Genomic DNA, 17,738 nt, shown 5'->3' on the forward strand with positions numbered 1-17,738 from the left:
GCATTCTATCAAGGTCACCTGAACAAAACCTAAATAAATTCAGGCTTCTGGTTTTGAGCTTTAAAACCCTTAATTTAGACACACTTGGTTTAGGCTGATAGGCTTACTGGGGAAAAAACATAGTGACAGAAAACATTTAAGTAAATGAAAAGGAGTGAGAGCCGGCGGCATTCATTGTGCCTGCGAGTCACATTCTTGCAGGTCTGTGAGTAGTGGGTTTGGTAGATGTCCCTGTCATGGACTTTAACAAGACAAATCGGTAACACTTCAGTATGGGGGGAACTTCTCACTATTAACTAGTTGTAATTATCATGCCTATTATTGGCATATTGGCTGTTTATTAGTACTTCTGCATGACCAAACTCCATCCCTAATCCTACCAAATACCTAAACCTAATGACTACCTTTCTAACTATTAATAAGCAACAAATGAAGAGTTTATCGGGGAAAAAGTCATAGTTAATGGTTTGTTAATAGCGAGAATTGCCCCCTATACTGAAGTGTGACCGAAAAATCCTTAAGATGCAGATAAACAGAGCCCTGTAAAGACTAAAGGCGCTCTGCTTTTGCAGCTACAAAAATAAATAAAACTGTGTATTGTATTGGAGCCCATGAGCTAAAGGTTATCGTACATTGTATTTGTGTTCTCATAGGTGACTTGAGTTTTAATCTAGTAGGCCTACTATCCTGCTTGCTTTCGCATTCCCTCTCCTAACCTATCCCTTCTTCAAAAATACATAACAATTAATATGTTCTTACAATCGAAAATACCCAGTCAAAACGGTTGAGATGCATTTCACTAAAACCATAACATGGTGCAAAACTACCTGAACCTGGTCAGAATTTTGTTTAGTTGCACTCATTTTGAATGTTCTGTATTTCTGTCCTCATCCAAACCAGTCCTTCTCCCTGCAGCTTTTTATCCCGGTGCATGTGAATGAAATCTTCCGTGTCCAAGCTCATGTGCTCACAGGCGGAGCCGTATTGTGCTCGTCTGTCGTTGTCTGTTTGTCCTCTGAGAGCATGTTTGTTTGCTGTTGATAGCTTGTGATATAACCGTCCTGTCAGATAAACGTGCATGCAGATGGCTGTGAATGAATGGAACAATTGAGGCCGAATGCATGTACAGCGCTTCCTCCAGACACACAGACTGACACACACATTCCACTTGGCTAATTAGACAGTAGAAGACTCAAAGCAATGGCTTGTGTGTGTTTTACACTGTCTATTTTACTCTCTCCACACACTGGCTGCTACAGGAAAATGAGCCTTTATTGGTCCCTGATGGCCTGGTCTCATATCCATTAAACTGAATAAGTGCCTGAAATAGCCCTTGTAGTAAGCAGTATGATGCAGGATTCCCTACCACAGCAGCTATCAGTGCATTTATTAGATCAATCTGTGGTGTATGTTATGTCTACTAAAAGATGAAACTCGGGCGTCTGAAAGGTATAAAATTTACGACACAAGGTTTGCTAATCATTAATATTTCATAAACTTTTATGCACATTGTTTTTCAGCTGGTTCAGTAAAGGCTGGTGAAAAGTACAGCAGCAAAGTGCCGGATCTTATTTCAGATATAAATTTCTTGAAAGGAAGCAAAACAAGAACCAAAAATGCCCAAAATTACATAGTGGTAAATAGGAGAATAAGAGATTGCTACAGTATGTGTACACTGTACAGTACCTGCTACAATGGAATCTAAGGGCGTAATTACATTAAGCACGGTATAGCACGAGCGCATACATTATTTTCATTATACATCTTTACACACGTTGCATTATGTTTGACAAACCTGGAGTAGTTCTGTCTGCTTTTTTACGGTTACAGTTGAATCTCTGGGAGGAATTTTGCTTTCAGTTATGCGCTCCGACGTGATTTGCGCTCACACTACATGTGTACCACACTCGAGCACAACCGCACTGTGCTCTGGCCCACCTCTTCCAAGCGAGCCAGGGACGGCTAAACAAACCGTGCCCGGGGCGATACGGAGCGATCAGACAAGTCAAATGAACCAGGCTTTGGGGTTTTCATACGTGCTCGGGCACAGTTCAGATTGCCTAATGAGAGTACCCCCTCAAAGTCTAAGACCACGATAAAACTTATTTTTTAAATTTTCTATCCTTTCAGGAACACAAGATGTGCTTTGGAAAAAATCTAAATCATGCCGGATTAAAGGGATAGTACTTAAAATATCTTATTTTGTATTTACTGAAAAATAGCAATGAATTTGTGTTAAAAACATCACAAGTTTGATGTTCAATATTACTAGTCAAAATATGAATTGATAACATTTAGAAAGTTAAACTTCAGAATCGGTTTCGGCAGATATCACTCTAAATAATCGGTTGTCGGTATCAGTGGACAAATTTGTGCATCTTTAGTTTTGAACCACATGAAGATAAATAAACACTGGCAGAATTTTCATGTTTGGGTGAAGTATCCCTTTACATTTACATTTAGGCAATTGGCCAAAGCGACTTACATTGTATTATCCTATACATTTTACATAGGTATCTGCAATCCCCTGGGATCGAACCCACAACCTTGCGTTGTTAACGCAATGCTCTTACCACTGAGCTTATTTATGCAATGCATGCTGCCCATTTAAGAAAAAAAGTTGTCTTAACAAATACTACATAAATTACGGAGTCCCACCCCAAAAAAACAGATACAATACATTTTAATTAAAAAAAGCAAAGTAGAAAATGTTTCGCTGGAAACCCCATTTCATGCTGTCATGAGTTAACTTAGCACATCACTTTCACATTGAGATACAGTAAATGACAGCAGCCTGCCAGCGCTGAACCACATGTCTAACAGCGCTCTGACCCTCTGTAATATGTTGAGTAGGCAGAAGCCACCCTGAGACCTCTATGAGATAACGTTTATCCCCTGAGGTTCAGCAATCAATTTCTAGTGAGCTCCGCGAAGTGACAGAATACAAAAAGCAATCAAAAGTCCACATGTATCCGAGCTGTCCACCATCACCTGCTTAAATATTCAGAACTGTCCTAAAAGATTCAGATAAGCCGATAAACCGGTCGACAGGCAGCGCTCTGTTTCTGCTCCCCTCCTGTTTTTACTAACTTCAATTTCGAGGTAATGAGAGCTTAAGCAAGCTGGGGATAAAGAACCTATTTACATTTTTATTGATTTTTCAAAGTGCATTTAACATTTTTTTATCTTTCCTCTCCCCTCGCTCTTCAAGTCCCCAAATGAGAGGCACACTGCTCTGTTTACGCTCACTGAGGATTGAGGATATTTTTGTCAGGAGCTAAAGCAACTTTTTTCTCTCTTGATAGATCAAAGTGGAAACTGGGTCTGTCTTATGTAATTAAGACTGCACATTAAAGAGAACAAACCCCTCCACATTCTGACTGAATCCCTACCGGGGCAGAGAGTATTTTTCATAATTGCAGAAACACAAACAAGGCCTCCCTAACAATCCACACCATCCTCAGTGGAATATTATTGGTTCCTGCACTGCACTTCACTATGATATGCGATCTATTTGTTTTGATACGGGTCCTTTTTCCTACTGTCCATTTTACACTAAGAGATGCTGTCATCATTAAACATCATAAACATTCACCCTTGTAAAGTTTAAAACATGTATATTACTTTTTCTTTACTGGAACACAAAGTAAGATATTTTGAGAATTGTCTCAGTGATTTTGTGTCCATACAGTAGATAGAAGTCATTAGCCGGCTTTCATCAAGCAGGGCCTAGCCAGTAGCCTCAGGCTGCTGCGAGGCCAAAATCAAGTTGCGTCTCCTCTGTCAGGCCAGTAGCACGGTTGTTGCTAGAAGGGATACAGCTACGGCCGGAAGTGGTGCAAAATTACAATAAATTACATTAGCTAACGCCTACACCTACCCCAACCCTAAACCTAACCTTACAATAATTAAATAATATGAATCAACTGTTTTAAGCATAACAAAAATTATGCGGTATTGAAGTGGACATGCCCAGTGGAGGTAGCTGTAAAAACACCTCTCTGGACCACACTTCAATGCAAAACAGCCTATTCAAGTTAGAAGAAGGAAGTATAATCAGACAGGAGAGAAGCTGGATCGCAATTGAGTTATCACAAACAAACATGATGGAGAAAACATAGGATGCTGTTTGTTAATTTCTTTTTTTGTCCGCTTAGTGAAAGAAAAGGCAGCAAACTAGTTTTGAGTGTGTTTCATCACCATGGTAACTTAGGGCACACGGCTAACCTGCTCCGGAGCAGGTCTTATTCTGGGTTAGAGATCGCAAGCCAAAACTGGACCAATCAGCTCTGAGAAAAGTGACGTATATCTGACGCAGTGAAGCCACTCCCCATGTACTGTATCTCTTGAGTGATATGTTAGAGGGAAAATCTAAGTTTATTTTAAGTGTTTATTTGTATTGTAAATTTACATTTATTGATTTTAATTAATATACATTATTATATTAGTTGATATTTAATATTAATTTATTAATATTAAACATAGTTTTAAACTAAAATAACCCAATATAACCCAACATATATATTTATTGCATAGTCATGATCAACGCAACAGTCAAGTCATTACATTTCAAATGTATTTATTGAAAGATTTCATCTTCATTCAACAACAAATATACAATAAACAATATTTTACATTTCTTTTTTTCATAAAATTGCATCAGTGTCATATGCATACATGCAGTTTTACAGTTCAAGTTTTCTCATAACTGCTGAAACCTGAATGTTCTTGATAATCGGAAAAGGACTTTGACGGTTATTGATGACGTAGCGTGAGAACACAAGGACACAAGACCTGAAGATTGTGTAACGATCTCAGTAGTCAGGAAGGAAAAGGACGAGGTTGGCTGGACTGACACAGGCTTTAATTTTTAATTCACAACAGTGGTAGAAAATCTGATAAACACAAAACACAGGTAGCTGTTCCTTCAGCATGCTGAGAGCAGTCAATTATAACACAAAGTCCTTGAAGAGCTTTCCAAGGCACTAGAGTCCACCAATGTAGAGCCTGTAGTCAGTCCGTCTCTCTCCCCGAGTGTGGGATTCTCAACTTAGAATTAAACAATCCTTCGTAGGACATACTGGCAGATATTGAAACAGGAAGTACCATGTCGCACACCTGTTAAATTAATTAAAATGATTTCTATGTGATTTTAAGAGGTAATAAGTTGGTTATCTTCTACCCTAAACTATGCCAAAAGAGTCAAACAAATGTACCATTTCTTGCCTTACTGTTTTAAATATTTAAAAATCACTAAACACTTGTAACCTTATTTACTACATATGTTTGCTAAGATTTAAAAAACTTGACACAAATTGTAAACGGTTCACGTTTAAACACCACATATTTGATTGAATGTGCAGCTGCTGTCGTTTTTTCAACACATGTTTATTTAACAGACGTTGGCTGACACAAAGATTTGTGGGTTATCTCTAGCAACTAAGGATACACCTTGCGTGTCCCGCAAATTCTCGTGAAAGTTGGTTGCATTAGAAGGGTGCCTACGGAGTGTCCTACCTGCTTTTATGAAACAAGACATTTCAACTGATACATCTGGAGGACGCAGCCTTCCGAAACAAGTCACAGATTACATCGATTCTCAAACTCAGAATACATTTTTTTCTTTCATATTTCCGCAAGCACTGAACATTCCTAAACGTGAATTATATTGCTACTACTATCCACTAGATGTTACATCTCACTTTACAACGGTTGGATGTAACAAAATGGAGCATTTTGTTCATTCATTGCTTAAAGCAATTGTTCACTTTCAACATACATTTTCATGAAAAATTTTTCACCCCGTTGTCATCCAAGATGTTCATGTTTTTTTTTCTCTGGTCGAAAAGAAATTAATGTTTTAGATGAAAACATTCCAAGTTTATTCTCCATTAAGTGGACTTCAATGGACTCCAAATGGTTGAAGGTCAAAGTTAAAGTTTTAGTGCAGCTTCAAAGTGCTTTACACGATACCAGACGATGAATAAGGGTCTTTTCTAGCGAACATTCGGTCATTTTCTTAAAAAAACAAAAAAAGAATATGCTTTTTAAACACAAATGCTTGCCTTGCTCTGTTCGGGAAAGCGCGTTCACAACTTCACATAATACGTAATTACGTTGAAAAGGTCAAGCTTGACGTTGGTAGGGCATGGTGAAAAAATCCATCTCATCTTCTCCTCCAAGTTCAAAATCATCCGACATCGTTGTTACCGTTAAACTCCCTTTTTTTGTAAACGACATTTGACTTAGTATTTGCACGTTCAACTTGTAAACACAGACTCTGTACTTCCGCCATACGTCAAGTATGACCTTTTCAACATAACTACATATTACGTGAAGTTGTGAGCGCTCTGCAAAACAGAGCAAGGCGAGCATTTGTGTTTATGAAGCAAATACATTTAATTTTATTTTTAGAAAGTGATTTGATTTTTACCTTCAACCGTTTGGAGTCCATTGAAGTCCACTATATGAAGAATAATTCTGGAATGCTTTCATCAAATACCTAGAAAAAAATGCATAAACATCTTGGGGTGAGTAAATTATCATGAAAATGTATGTTGATAGTGCACAATTCCTTTAATTAACATGGCGGATTCGGATTTTACCGAATTTAATTTGAATTATCATCTTCACATAAAAGGCAGTGGTTCATAGGCAGCCCTCTTTCCAGCTAATTTTGTGAAATTCAGTTTTTTATACTGTATCTCAAATGTAAAATAACCTGTTCTGTGTCAATTTACCCAAGTGTGTTTAAAGTTTAATATACAAAATAGTCACATCGGAACATTAGCATCAATACCCAGCCCTAGCTATAATGTTGTCTAGGCAACAACAGCCACTTCCACTTCCTGTTAGTACTGTATGTCCCAGTGTGTGCATATTGTTTTTCTACACACCAAAATGTATATACGTTTCCATGAAAAAAACAGACATTACACATTTATGTGTGTTTCTTTGTGCATTATTTATTGGGCCCTATTAAGTATGATTGAGCATAACCATTATAAAGCAATTTCCACATAATAAAATATAAGGGCACATATTTTCATTACCACATATACCGTATAAAAAATGTAAGTGACATTCTTAGGCTAAAAATATTCCTCTGTCTAGATATTTATTGTTGAGATTCAGAATTGGCCTCTCTGGGTGCAGTAAAGGGATGTACTGTCTCTGGTTTCCAATATGTTAGGTTGTCTCCAGTAAAGAAAGTAGTAACAGAAGATTTTCTCTCTATCTTTGTGCCTTTGGCTCTTACAGCTGAATTAGCAGAGAGTTTGGTAATAACTCGCTTTCTCAGTATAAAAACCCACAGGCCCTTTAAACAGCAGTCACCCAAACCTCTCACCTTCCCCTTTATTCTAGTTCCTATAGGAGTCACTTCCCTTCTGTGAGAGTCAGACTCAACAAAGCCTTATGACTGTAACATGCAATATTGCCAAACCACATACTGTACTGACAGTACAGAAAAAAGACAATATAGAAAGTCAAGGTAAAAATAATAAAACAATTCTACTCCATCACACGTAAGGAGTGTCTGCATTAAAATGCAAGCTGAGTTATGTGGCAATATAAGGGGACAATAAAGGATGGCATGCAAGAGATAATGATTGTAAATGTAGATTCAAATGGCGAGACGGGGGTTCGTATGGTTACTGATGTGTTTATCTTTTGGCAGAAGGAGGGACATGCGAGGTGATTGCCGCGCACAGATGCTGTAACAAAAACAAGATTGAGGAGAGATCTCAGACGGTGAAGTGCTCCTGTTTACCAGGGAAAGTGGCAGGAACCACCAGGAATAAACCCTCCTGCGTTGACGGTAGGTGAAGAGAAGTGACACTGTGGTCTGATAACCATGGAAAAGATCTTAAAATAAGTATGCTTGTTGTGTGCTTTATTAAGTATGTTGCTGACTTTACATTCGTGTGTGATATGTAAACAGGCTCTTGGCAGATGCTCGACTGCTTTTGTACGAGCTCAAAGCAGCTGTGCATCATTTGAACTGGCTGGAACAATGCAGCCGTGTTTGGGTGCCATGTGCTTGCAGTTGTGGAAAGTTGCCTAAATATACAGGGCTCCTTTACAAAGGAATTGCTCTTCCAAAAATAAGTCTCATATGGATTTTGTCAGCAGGTTCAGCTCGACAATGTGTTTGGAATGTTTTTAAAGGGGTTTTATGGCGTGAATACGTGTTTTTATGTGTCTTTGGTGTGTTATAAGTTGCATGCATGTATTAGAAGCGTAAAATTGCAAAAATTAAAGTGTCGGAAACAAAAGACGCATTCTATCTAAAAGCGAATGCTCACCCAGACCTGCCTGAAACACCTAACCTGTCATGATTCCGCTATCATGTCATGTTTATTCTTGGTCTTGCAGCGGAGTCATGGCATAGCCTTAGGTTTTGTGTGAGAAAGACATGGCTTTGTTTTGATTCTGACATGCCATGTGCTTTCTCGTGTCTCGTCAGTGTTTCCCGCCTTTTGTCTCGTTAGCCTTCCCATTAGTGTTCCATTACCTTCACCTGCCCCTTAGTAATTATCCTGTGTTTGTTCCCCTATTTAATGCCCTCTTGTCTATTGTCTTGTGGTCGTTCGTTGTACTTGTATGCCTGTACTTGTTACCCTGTCTTAGAAGCCTTGTCCTGAGGGAAGTATTTAAGTTTATCCTAGTCTTTGTGAGTGTTTGTTTAGCCTTAGTGTTTTAAAGTTGTGTTCTAGTTTAGTTTTCAGTTCATAGTATTAGTTATTGTGTACTGTCTTTTTACCCCCTCGAGGGTTTTTGTTTTCTGTTTATATATATTAAAGTCCTTGTTAACCCCTTCATCCCCGTTTCGCTGCCTGCAATTGGGTTCTCCTTGTCCATTCCATAACAGAACGAACGAGCCAGAACTGAACCCAGTAGGCAGCAGCAGCATGGACAGCTCAGCATCGTTCCTGCGATCTCGCCTTGCCCACTTGCTGTTTGGGTTCCGTCAGGGGGATCATGGGACGCGGGAGTTCGCCAGGGCATTTTCTTCGGTGGCGAGGGATACGGAGTTCGGTGATGCAGAATTAAAGGTGATCTTTGATGGCTGCCTCACCAACCGTCTCACGCCATCGGAGAAGAGGATGCTTAAGCCCCTGGGATTCGACGATATGGTCAGGTTCGTGATCAACCGGGACGAGGCCAGAGTGCCAGTCGGGCTACCCGCCCCATTGGCTAGCGTCCCGGAGGATTGCGTCCTGACTGTCGCCGCCCCGGGGGACTCAGCTCTGCCCGGCTCGAGCTCCGCGGCTCATGTTCCGCCTGGCTGCATCCGCGGCGAGTGGGTAGGGGGAGATTCGGGGACGATGTCCGCTGACTCCTCGGGTCGCGGCCTGCAGGTTGGGGTTCTGGGCATCCCCACACCCTCTGCTCCACCACCTTCAGCCTCCCCACCCGTAGTCAGCCTGGGTGGCAAACGGGGAAGGCGTGAATCCTGGGGGTCCTCTTCGGAGGCCTCCAATCCGGAGCCAGACCTGCCCTTCGTCTCCTTCCTTCAGCCAACCACCGGACGGGTGGCCCGTTTGAGAAGGAAGAGGCAAAAGATGAGGGCACGGAAGCAAGCCCAGATGGCGCTGCAGCCCGTGTACAGTGCCCAGTCCAGTCCGGCGGTCCCGTCAAGTCCGGCGGTCCCGTCAAGTCCGGCGGTCCCGTCAAGTCCGGCGGTCCCGTCAAGTCCGGCGGTCCCGTCAAGTCCGGCGGTCCCGTCAAGTCCGGCGGTCCCGTCAAGTCCGGCGGTCCCGTCAAGTCCGGCGGTCCCGTCAAGTCCGGCGGTCCCGTCAAGTCCGGCGGTCCCGTCAAGTCCGGCGGTCCCGTCAAGTCCGGCGGTCCCGTCAAGTCCGGCGGTCCCAAGTCCACCCACCCCAAGGTCAAGTCCTGCCCTGCCGGCCTTCCAGCCGGCGTCAAGTCCTGCCCTGCCGGCCTTCCTGCCGGCGTCAAGTCCTGCCCTGCCGGCCTTCCTGCCGGCCTTCCAGCCGGCGTCAAGTCCTGCCCTGCCGGCCTTCCAGCCGGCGTCAAGTCCTGCCCTGCCGGCCTTCCAGCCGGCGTCAAATCCTGCCCTGCCGGCCTTCCTGCCGGCGTCAAGTCCTGCCCTGCCGGCCTTCCTGCCGGCGTCAAGTCCTGCCCTGCCGGCCTTCCTGCCGGCGTCAAGTCCTGCCCTGCCGGCCTTCCTGCCGGCCTTCCAGCCGGCGTCAAGTCCTGCCCTGCCCTGCCGGCCTTCCAGCCGGCGTCAAGTCCTGCCCTGCCGGCCTTCCAGCCGGCGTCAATTCCTGCCCCTCAGCCGGGGACTCCTAGAGCCCCTGGGACTTCGCGCTCTCGAGCGCCGCCCCCCAGGGTGTCCCCTAAGTCCCCTGGGACTCCGCGCTTCCGAGCGCCAGGGACAAGGACTGTTCCCCCATGTCCCACACACTTTGGACTTCCTCCCATGGACTCTTTTGTTCCCCCCATGAACTCTCTTGTTCCCCCTCCCCCCCCTCCCTTGTTTGTTATTTTTGTCACCCCAACCCCTTTGTATTTTATGCTTGTCTGCCGTTGATCTTGTTTTCCATGTTTTGCCTTGTCTTGTCGTTGTCCCAGTCTGCCCTGTCTTGTCAGTCTACCCCTTGATGAACACCTGGAGGTGTTCATTTAAGGGGGGGCTTATGTCATGATTCCGCTATCATGTCATGTTTATTCTTGGTCTTGCAGCGGAGTCATGGCATAGCCTTAGGTTTTGTGTGAGAAAGACATGGCTTTGTTTTGATTCTGACATGCCATGTGCTTTCTCGTGTCTCGTCAGTGTTTCCCGCCTTTTGTCTCGTTAGCCTTCCCATTAGTGTTCCATTACCTTCACCTGCCCCTTAGTAATTATCCTGTGTTTGTTCCCCTATTTAATGCCCTCTTGTCTATTGTCTTGTGGTCGTTCGTTGTACTTGTATGCCTGTACTTGTTACCCCGTCTTAGAAGCCTTGTCCTGAGGGAAGTATTTAAGTTTATCCTAGTCTTTGTGAGTGTTTGTTTAGCCTTAGTGTTTTAAAGTTGTGTTCTAGTTTAGTTTTCAGTTCATAGTCTTAGTTATTGTGTACTGTCTTTTTACCCCCTCGAGGGTTTTTGTTTTCTGTTTATATATATTAAAGTCCTTGTTAACCCCTTCATCCCCGTTTCGCTGCCTGCAATTGGGTTCTCCTTGTCCATTCCATAACATAACCACACATACAAACATACAGTGTTTTTGAACCTTAAATCGTGTATACACATAGCATTACATCTAAAACAAACGATAATATTCGTTTTAGCCGTGTCATATGACCCCTTTAAAACAAGGTTTTAAACATGGAATCTGAAGTAAATATTTTGGACAGCAAATATAAAATATGAATATAAGTCGAGAGCTGTGTAATATTTCTTTTTAAATTGCACACTTTTGAACCCCACAGAACAAATCCCGGCGCACAGGTTTGGAAAAACATAAGAGTGAGTAAACAGTGCCTGAATTTTTATTTGTGGATAAACTATTGCTTTAAGATGTGGTGTGTTTGAACAAGCTCCGTTCAGGGTCGCTCTTGCAGTGTCCCTGCCCTAGAAAAGCTCAGATCCTCCGGGCCTTTCATTATTAATGCTCTGTCCTCATGACAAACGAGCCGCTGTAAACTAACACTTCTGGGAGAATATCTAACTCGCAATGCACCCCAAGATAATCAAGGAACATTAACTTTGACTGTGACACACCAAGGGGCAACTCACCTCTTCCCCATTTCAAACTCATTAGGATTCCTACCTTAATTATACCATCATACAGACAGAAGGGAATACGAATTAGGGAATATGAATAAAAAGATGTAAGTAATGACATTATTATTTAAATATGTTTGAGAACTAGTTCTTTGTTCCTTTTGTTGTGATAGCATCGTCCATCATTTATAAACTAAAGGAGGGCAGTCGATGGAGCTAGGAAAACACAAACAAAAAGTGTTCCAAGTTCCATGCATTTGAATCGCTCTCGCGGTACTTTGATGTCATACACCGACCATTAGCCTATGTGCAGTACTGCATAAAGTCCAAAACCTTAACGCAACCAGAATATTATCTAAACACAACAACGTCGAACAGAAAATTTTGGAACATTATATTAAGTTTTGTTGAGAAAACTTTTTGAATTCTGATGAACTAATTAAGATGAAACAATCTTAAAAGGTTTCTCTCCTTCCTCTGTAGACAGTACGTATAACTTCTGGCCAGGCGCGCACGTCCGGTTAAACTGAAGCAATGTGCAGTCTGACATTTTCGTGTCAATAATTTATTAGTCAAAATACGCTGGAATGGGGTGATGACGTACTTCCATTAAAATCTCAGCCGGCTAATTTTTCACCAAGTGATAAAAGATGTGTTTAGTAAGAAAACGAATTTCAGCAAACCAACAGCACTACAGCAGAGCATTGCTGTGTACCTCTGTGATCACGTCTCAAGTACCAATATTTTTTGCACTTTTTCATATTTGTTGATGTAGCATACGGATAGGCTGAAGTACATCTCCTTTTTGGTTGTCGATGTATGACAAGTGTTTGGATAATGTTATTCATGTGGTTGACCATATTAAAACATGCAACTTGAAGCGACTGAGTGTATAATGCCGTTGTACCCTATCGACGCTACATGCGCCGGAGAAATAACCGCTACGGAAAATATATACCCCATTGGATCATTCTCCAAATGCCACTTTTAAACATGTAAAGAAAAGGCAGTTAGCCTACCTTCTGTGGCTTGTGTAGCCAGCATTTGGGAACGAGTTAAATTAAATCCTCTTTTGATTGACGCAGAGGATTGCGGAAAAACTTTACAGCGATGCAAAAGATGTAAAGATATGGAAACCCAGGCCGTTTGCAGACTGCATATGTCATCAAGCCTGGTTTATTTAAGTTAACTGAGAATTACATTCCCAAGTCATAACCGTATTACAAAAATTTCAGCTTAACTAAGAAAAATGATAAAATGTATAATTGTTAATATTATGAGATAATACATTCTTTATTATGTATGCAGCCTATACAAATGCGACCTCCGGAGGATGCAGCCTTCTGTTCTAGAAATGGCCCCAAATTAATGTTTCTAAAATCTTTAACGTAACTTTGTAAGTAAGGTTTTACTGTTACCAAATGCTAACCATAATTTAAAGAAATTAGAAAAATAAATAAAGCTTTCAGGGTTGGAAATTCCATATTAATTTGTTATAATTGTGCAGCAAAAAAAAAAGGTTTGCTCTCTGATTTCTCGGCAAATTGAGATGTCATTGTCTGAAACTGGAGCTCATTAAAACTAGACAAACACAAAATGAGAAGTAATGATAATATTTTGGCATATAGGGCTGTAGGTTAGGTTCCCCCTTTTCCGCCAAAGTAGTACATGACATAAAATTGCAAAGACATGAGATTGTAGAAGACCTCAGTAGTGTGAACTGTTTTGCTTGAGATTGTGTTGTCATGGCTTTTATTGGTTATAGTGACCGTAGTCAAGCTAAACTGGCAAAAGAAAACAATAACTGTAATCTCTTCCGCACCTTACTCGGTGATCATTAGAATCAACAATTTACATGAAGTCTATGAACTAATATGTAAAATATCCATGCAGGAAGAGTTCCGCAGAGACAAATCAAATTTTAAAGCAAAATAAAGTTTCCTGATCAGCCTACTTTCAGCAAGACAACCATTGGCTAAGTGCTTTTGGGCTTTTTCAATATTAATGAGTCTGACTTGTAGTTAAGTTTAGTGCCAGGATCACTATAATGGACTTTGTTAAGTGCTTGTCAGACAAAAACGGCTATATATCTCGTGCAAGTTCGCCGTCTCTCAAATAAAGCTTTTTAACTCAGATTGTTTTTACATTAATAGCATATAAGTGATACACATTTTGTACTTGCACCCTGTCTGTCCTTAAACATTTGGTGTCTGGAGATGGATAACATTACAAAGACATTCAAAGGCTGCACTAGATCTGTCACTGATGCATTAATGTATCCAATATCATATTCTTACATTATCATAGTGATGCAGTTATTACGTTGTGGCTTCACTTGCTATTTGCACTTAATGGCCTTTGCTCCATTTGGAAATGTTCTTAAAGTGGGAAAAATTGATAGCTTTTAAAAAGCCCATCATGTCTGCCATTGAAATGAAGCCTGTGCTTAAAACTTTCCGTTTGTAATGGCAGTAAATTGACCTTCATTAGATGCTTTGAATAGACACAATATATTGTGCTATATTTTGCTCCGACAACAAGAGGAAACAGATTTAAATGAATTAAATCGACATGGGATTTCATTTCAGCATAAAGCTTTTATAGCGTCACTCACTGAAAGCTTCCGCTGCTGCTGACCGCAGACATCCACTGAGGCTATTCAACAGCATTAGACATGTAAACGATTATTTGTTAGGTGTCCAAGGAGGGGTGGGAGATGGAGAATGGAAGATATTTTAAAGGCAGCTGCTGTATGGTCATTGTGATTTTAACCTCATTATGTTCTACTGGACAGCCTCCATAGTGATTGGGAAGTGGTGGTGTGAGATGGAGCCATGTCTGGAGGGAGAAGAGTGCAAGACTTTACCAGACAACTCCGGCTGGATGTGCTACTCAGGAAACAAGATCAAAACCACCAGGGTGAGATGAAGGGCATCTTAAAGGCATAACTTGTTACCTTACATACATTAGTCTAGTTTGTGAACTGTAAGTGACTTTTTTGTGGAGATAAATGCCTGTGTTGTTTTTTACATTTACAGGTAAGGGCTTATTTAATTTTCTTTTAGGTGTGGTTTCCCAGAGAGTTCTTAAAGTGATAGTTAAAATTCTGTCCTCACTTACTCACCCACTTGTCATTTCAAACCTGCTTGACTTTCTTTCTTCCGCTAAACACAAAGGAAGATATTTTGAAGAAGGCCCCCATATGGTACGGACTCAAAACCAATGCAAGTGAATCGGTGCCGGTTAACAACATTCTTCAAAATATCTTCGTGTTCTGCGGAAGAAAGAAAGCGAGCGTTAGTAAATGATGACAGAATTTTCATTTTTGGGTGAACTATCACTTTAAGACTAGTCCTAGACTAAAACAAATGTTAGAGCTGTCTAAACTGAACACAGTTGGCAGTGACATATCTTAAAATACGTAAGTGCCATTATTTTGTCTCAAAATGCACACAAGTAGTCTAATGTTTTTTTTTGTAAGGCGTGTTTTTTTTAGTTTGTAAGAACATCTTAAATGTCCTAATTTAGCTAAGGCCTAGTCCTGGTTTAAGTTTATCCCTGTCCGGGAAACCATTATGTTTTATTATATCGGATACCAAAAGACTTTAAACCAAAATGTTCTTTCTTTTGCCAGAATACACATCCATACCCCTCCTTGTAGCAAACAGTTTTACAGCAAAGCTCATGATGGAAGAACTAAAGGTTTGTGGTTTTATTGTGACTTGGTTTGACATTGTGTGATTGTATGAAGACATCTGTATGACAGATAGAAGGCGTAGGCTCTAGTCCATTAAGTCAAGAAAAATATTTCAGCATTGTTTCAGTTTGGTTATTCTTACAGAATGCATTAAGAAAATTCGTTCTATACATTGGCGCTAATAAAAACATGAAATTTTGTATTCAATTTTATAATTAGTCAACTATCCTTTATTTACTCTCCTGTTTTTCAGGGAAACATTCAAGATGACTGGCTAAATGAAATTATCCCCCCACTAAAGCGACAGTCAGGATTGATAAGAAGAGGTTCTCTGCTCAAACGTCCATATGTCTCTTATTCTCAGCAACAAGGACACTTTCTGAGAAAATCTCTGTCGGTGGTGAACACTGCTGGTTCATTGTGTTGTTTTTGTTTGACAACTGTCAAATTTTTGTTTTTGCCGTGTGAGTCTCATATCCCTTGGCGTGGAGTGCACTAAAGCCAGCTTTAGTTATCCTAAAATAATCTTCTGTAAGATCCCCGGATGTTCTCAAGTCTCCACAAGTGACTAATCAAACGACTTGTCCCGCTGTATGTAATCATTTACACTTCCTATTTATGTGGACGGGCGGATTTTTAAGAGTGGGACTTTTGACACGTATCTTCTAAAGACACTTTGTGCATCAGCTATTCAGAATGCTGAATACGACCTTGGGATTACTGATCCTGTCCAGTCCTTCCACAGACGTCTTTTTTCTTGAGAGAATTGAGAATGAATTATCTGATGTAATAATAAACAACAAGAGTCTTTGGCGTGATTAGCTGGAAAGCTGTAAAATTAGGTTGAAGAAATGTTTTAAAAAACAAAACACATTCAAAATCGTGTGTTTAATTTTTGTGCTTGAAAATTATGAATACAATGATTTCGAAAATGCTCTACAGCAGAAAAAGAGGCTTATTTACATATTCTGTCCCCCATCTTTACCTCAAAATGAAAATTGAGTCATCATTTTCCTGTCGTTTGAAACCTGTATTCCTTTCTTTCTTCTGAAGAACACAACACAAGATATTTTGAAGAATGTTGTTAACCGGCATTCACTTGGAATGGTTTTGTGTCCATTCAATAGAAGTGAATGGGGGCCGGCGATGTTTGGTTACTAACTTTCTTTTGTGTTCTGCATAAGAAAGTCAGTCAGGTATGAAAGGACAAGAGGATAAGTAAATGATGACAGATTTTCTTTTTGGCTGAACTATTCCTTTAACATTTGTTAAAACGCTAAAGATGCAATCAAGGCTTAACTGAAGTGTTACGAAAATTAACACGTCTTATGAAAACCTAATAGACCATCACTTTGAATATACAGTATATGTAAACATTGTGAATTTAATACTGAAGTTAATGCAGCTTGATTGAAATATGCTGGTGCATGCATTTATAAAATACCATGACATTTAAATATTCATTTCCCATTGTTCAATATAACATTCACATACAACGGTACATTAGGACTATTGTGTACATTGTTACGTCTGGTCTTCTGAATGGACTGGTGCAAACTGGAGATACTGGTCTCTGGATCTCTGGATACGTGCAGATAGCGCTGAAGGACATTCGGTGGAAATTCTGACACCCGCTGGGACATTTACCTGTCGTTTACATTCAGAAATAGTCCTCTCCACTCGGAGCAGCTGAGGGCCAGAGCACACGCTCGCTCTGAATATGTAGCTCCAGCATTTTAAGCAGGGAGCCAAGATCATAAGAGCTCGAGTGTTGCTGTCAGCATGCAGAGAGGAGCTCTAACTACAGGCTGAGTGAATACAGATCACTACATTTACAGTCCTTCACGCGGGACGGCGGGGGATGAACTTTAGCCCTCACCTTCAGTGAAGCATTAGTAGAATTTTAAATAGTTGACACCAGGGTATCCAAGTGGAAAAATGAACATACAGAAATCTTCAGCAAATATCAGCATTTTATCCTCAGGCAGAGGTTTTACTGAAGCTCTTTGCCAAACCTGACTTTTTTATTTTGTGTTTTACAAATAATGCAAAGTCTTAAAAGTGAAATCACAGTAAATGAGGATTGGAAATGAGCTGATCAAATTTTATATCCATAAATGTCATTATAAAATGTATGTAAATAAAAGGCAACATTTCTATGCATTTGGATTGGACTTTTGTTTTACACAATTTGGTTATTGAAACCCTGAAACAAGCAAATTCCTAGTGCAATTCAGGCAAATGTATATGGCTATAGTTCATATTAAATGAACAGTGTAAACATAAATATTTAATACATATATTACATGCA

General features: G+C 40.6%; 1 protein-coding gene across 2 annotated transcripts in view; it reads left to right on the top strand.

The window, feature by feature from the left end:
- The window catches only part of tafa1a (TAFA chemokine like family member 1a), a 35,850-nt gene extending 18,261 nt beyond the window's left edge, over nt 1-17,589 (top strand). The window contains exons 3-6 of one of the 2 annotated variants that reach the window (XM_079477512.1): nt 7,679-7,819; nt 14,525-14,649; nt 15,365-15,432; nt 15,681-17,589. In XM_079477512.1, the coding sequence (XP_079333638.1) occupies nt 7,679-7,819; nt 14,525-14,649; nt 15,365-15,391 (293 nt within the window). In that variant the 3' untranslated portion in view covers nt 15,392-15,432; nt 15,681-17,589. The remainder of the gene's footprint in view (nt 1-7,678; nt 7,820-14,524; nt 14,650-15,364; nt 15,433-15,680) is intronic. The other variant, XM_079477513.1, reaches the window with a different exon arrangement.
- Nucleotides 17,590-17,738: the final 149 nt, after the last annotated feature.

This window comes from Barbatula barbatula (genome assembly GCF_947034865.1).
Source record: "Barbatula barbatula genome assembly, chromosome: 17".
Classification (NCBI taxonomy): domain Eukaryota; kingdom Metazoa; phylum Chordata; class Actinopteri; order Cypriniformes; family Nemacheilidae; genus Barbatula; species Barbatula barbatula.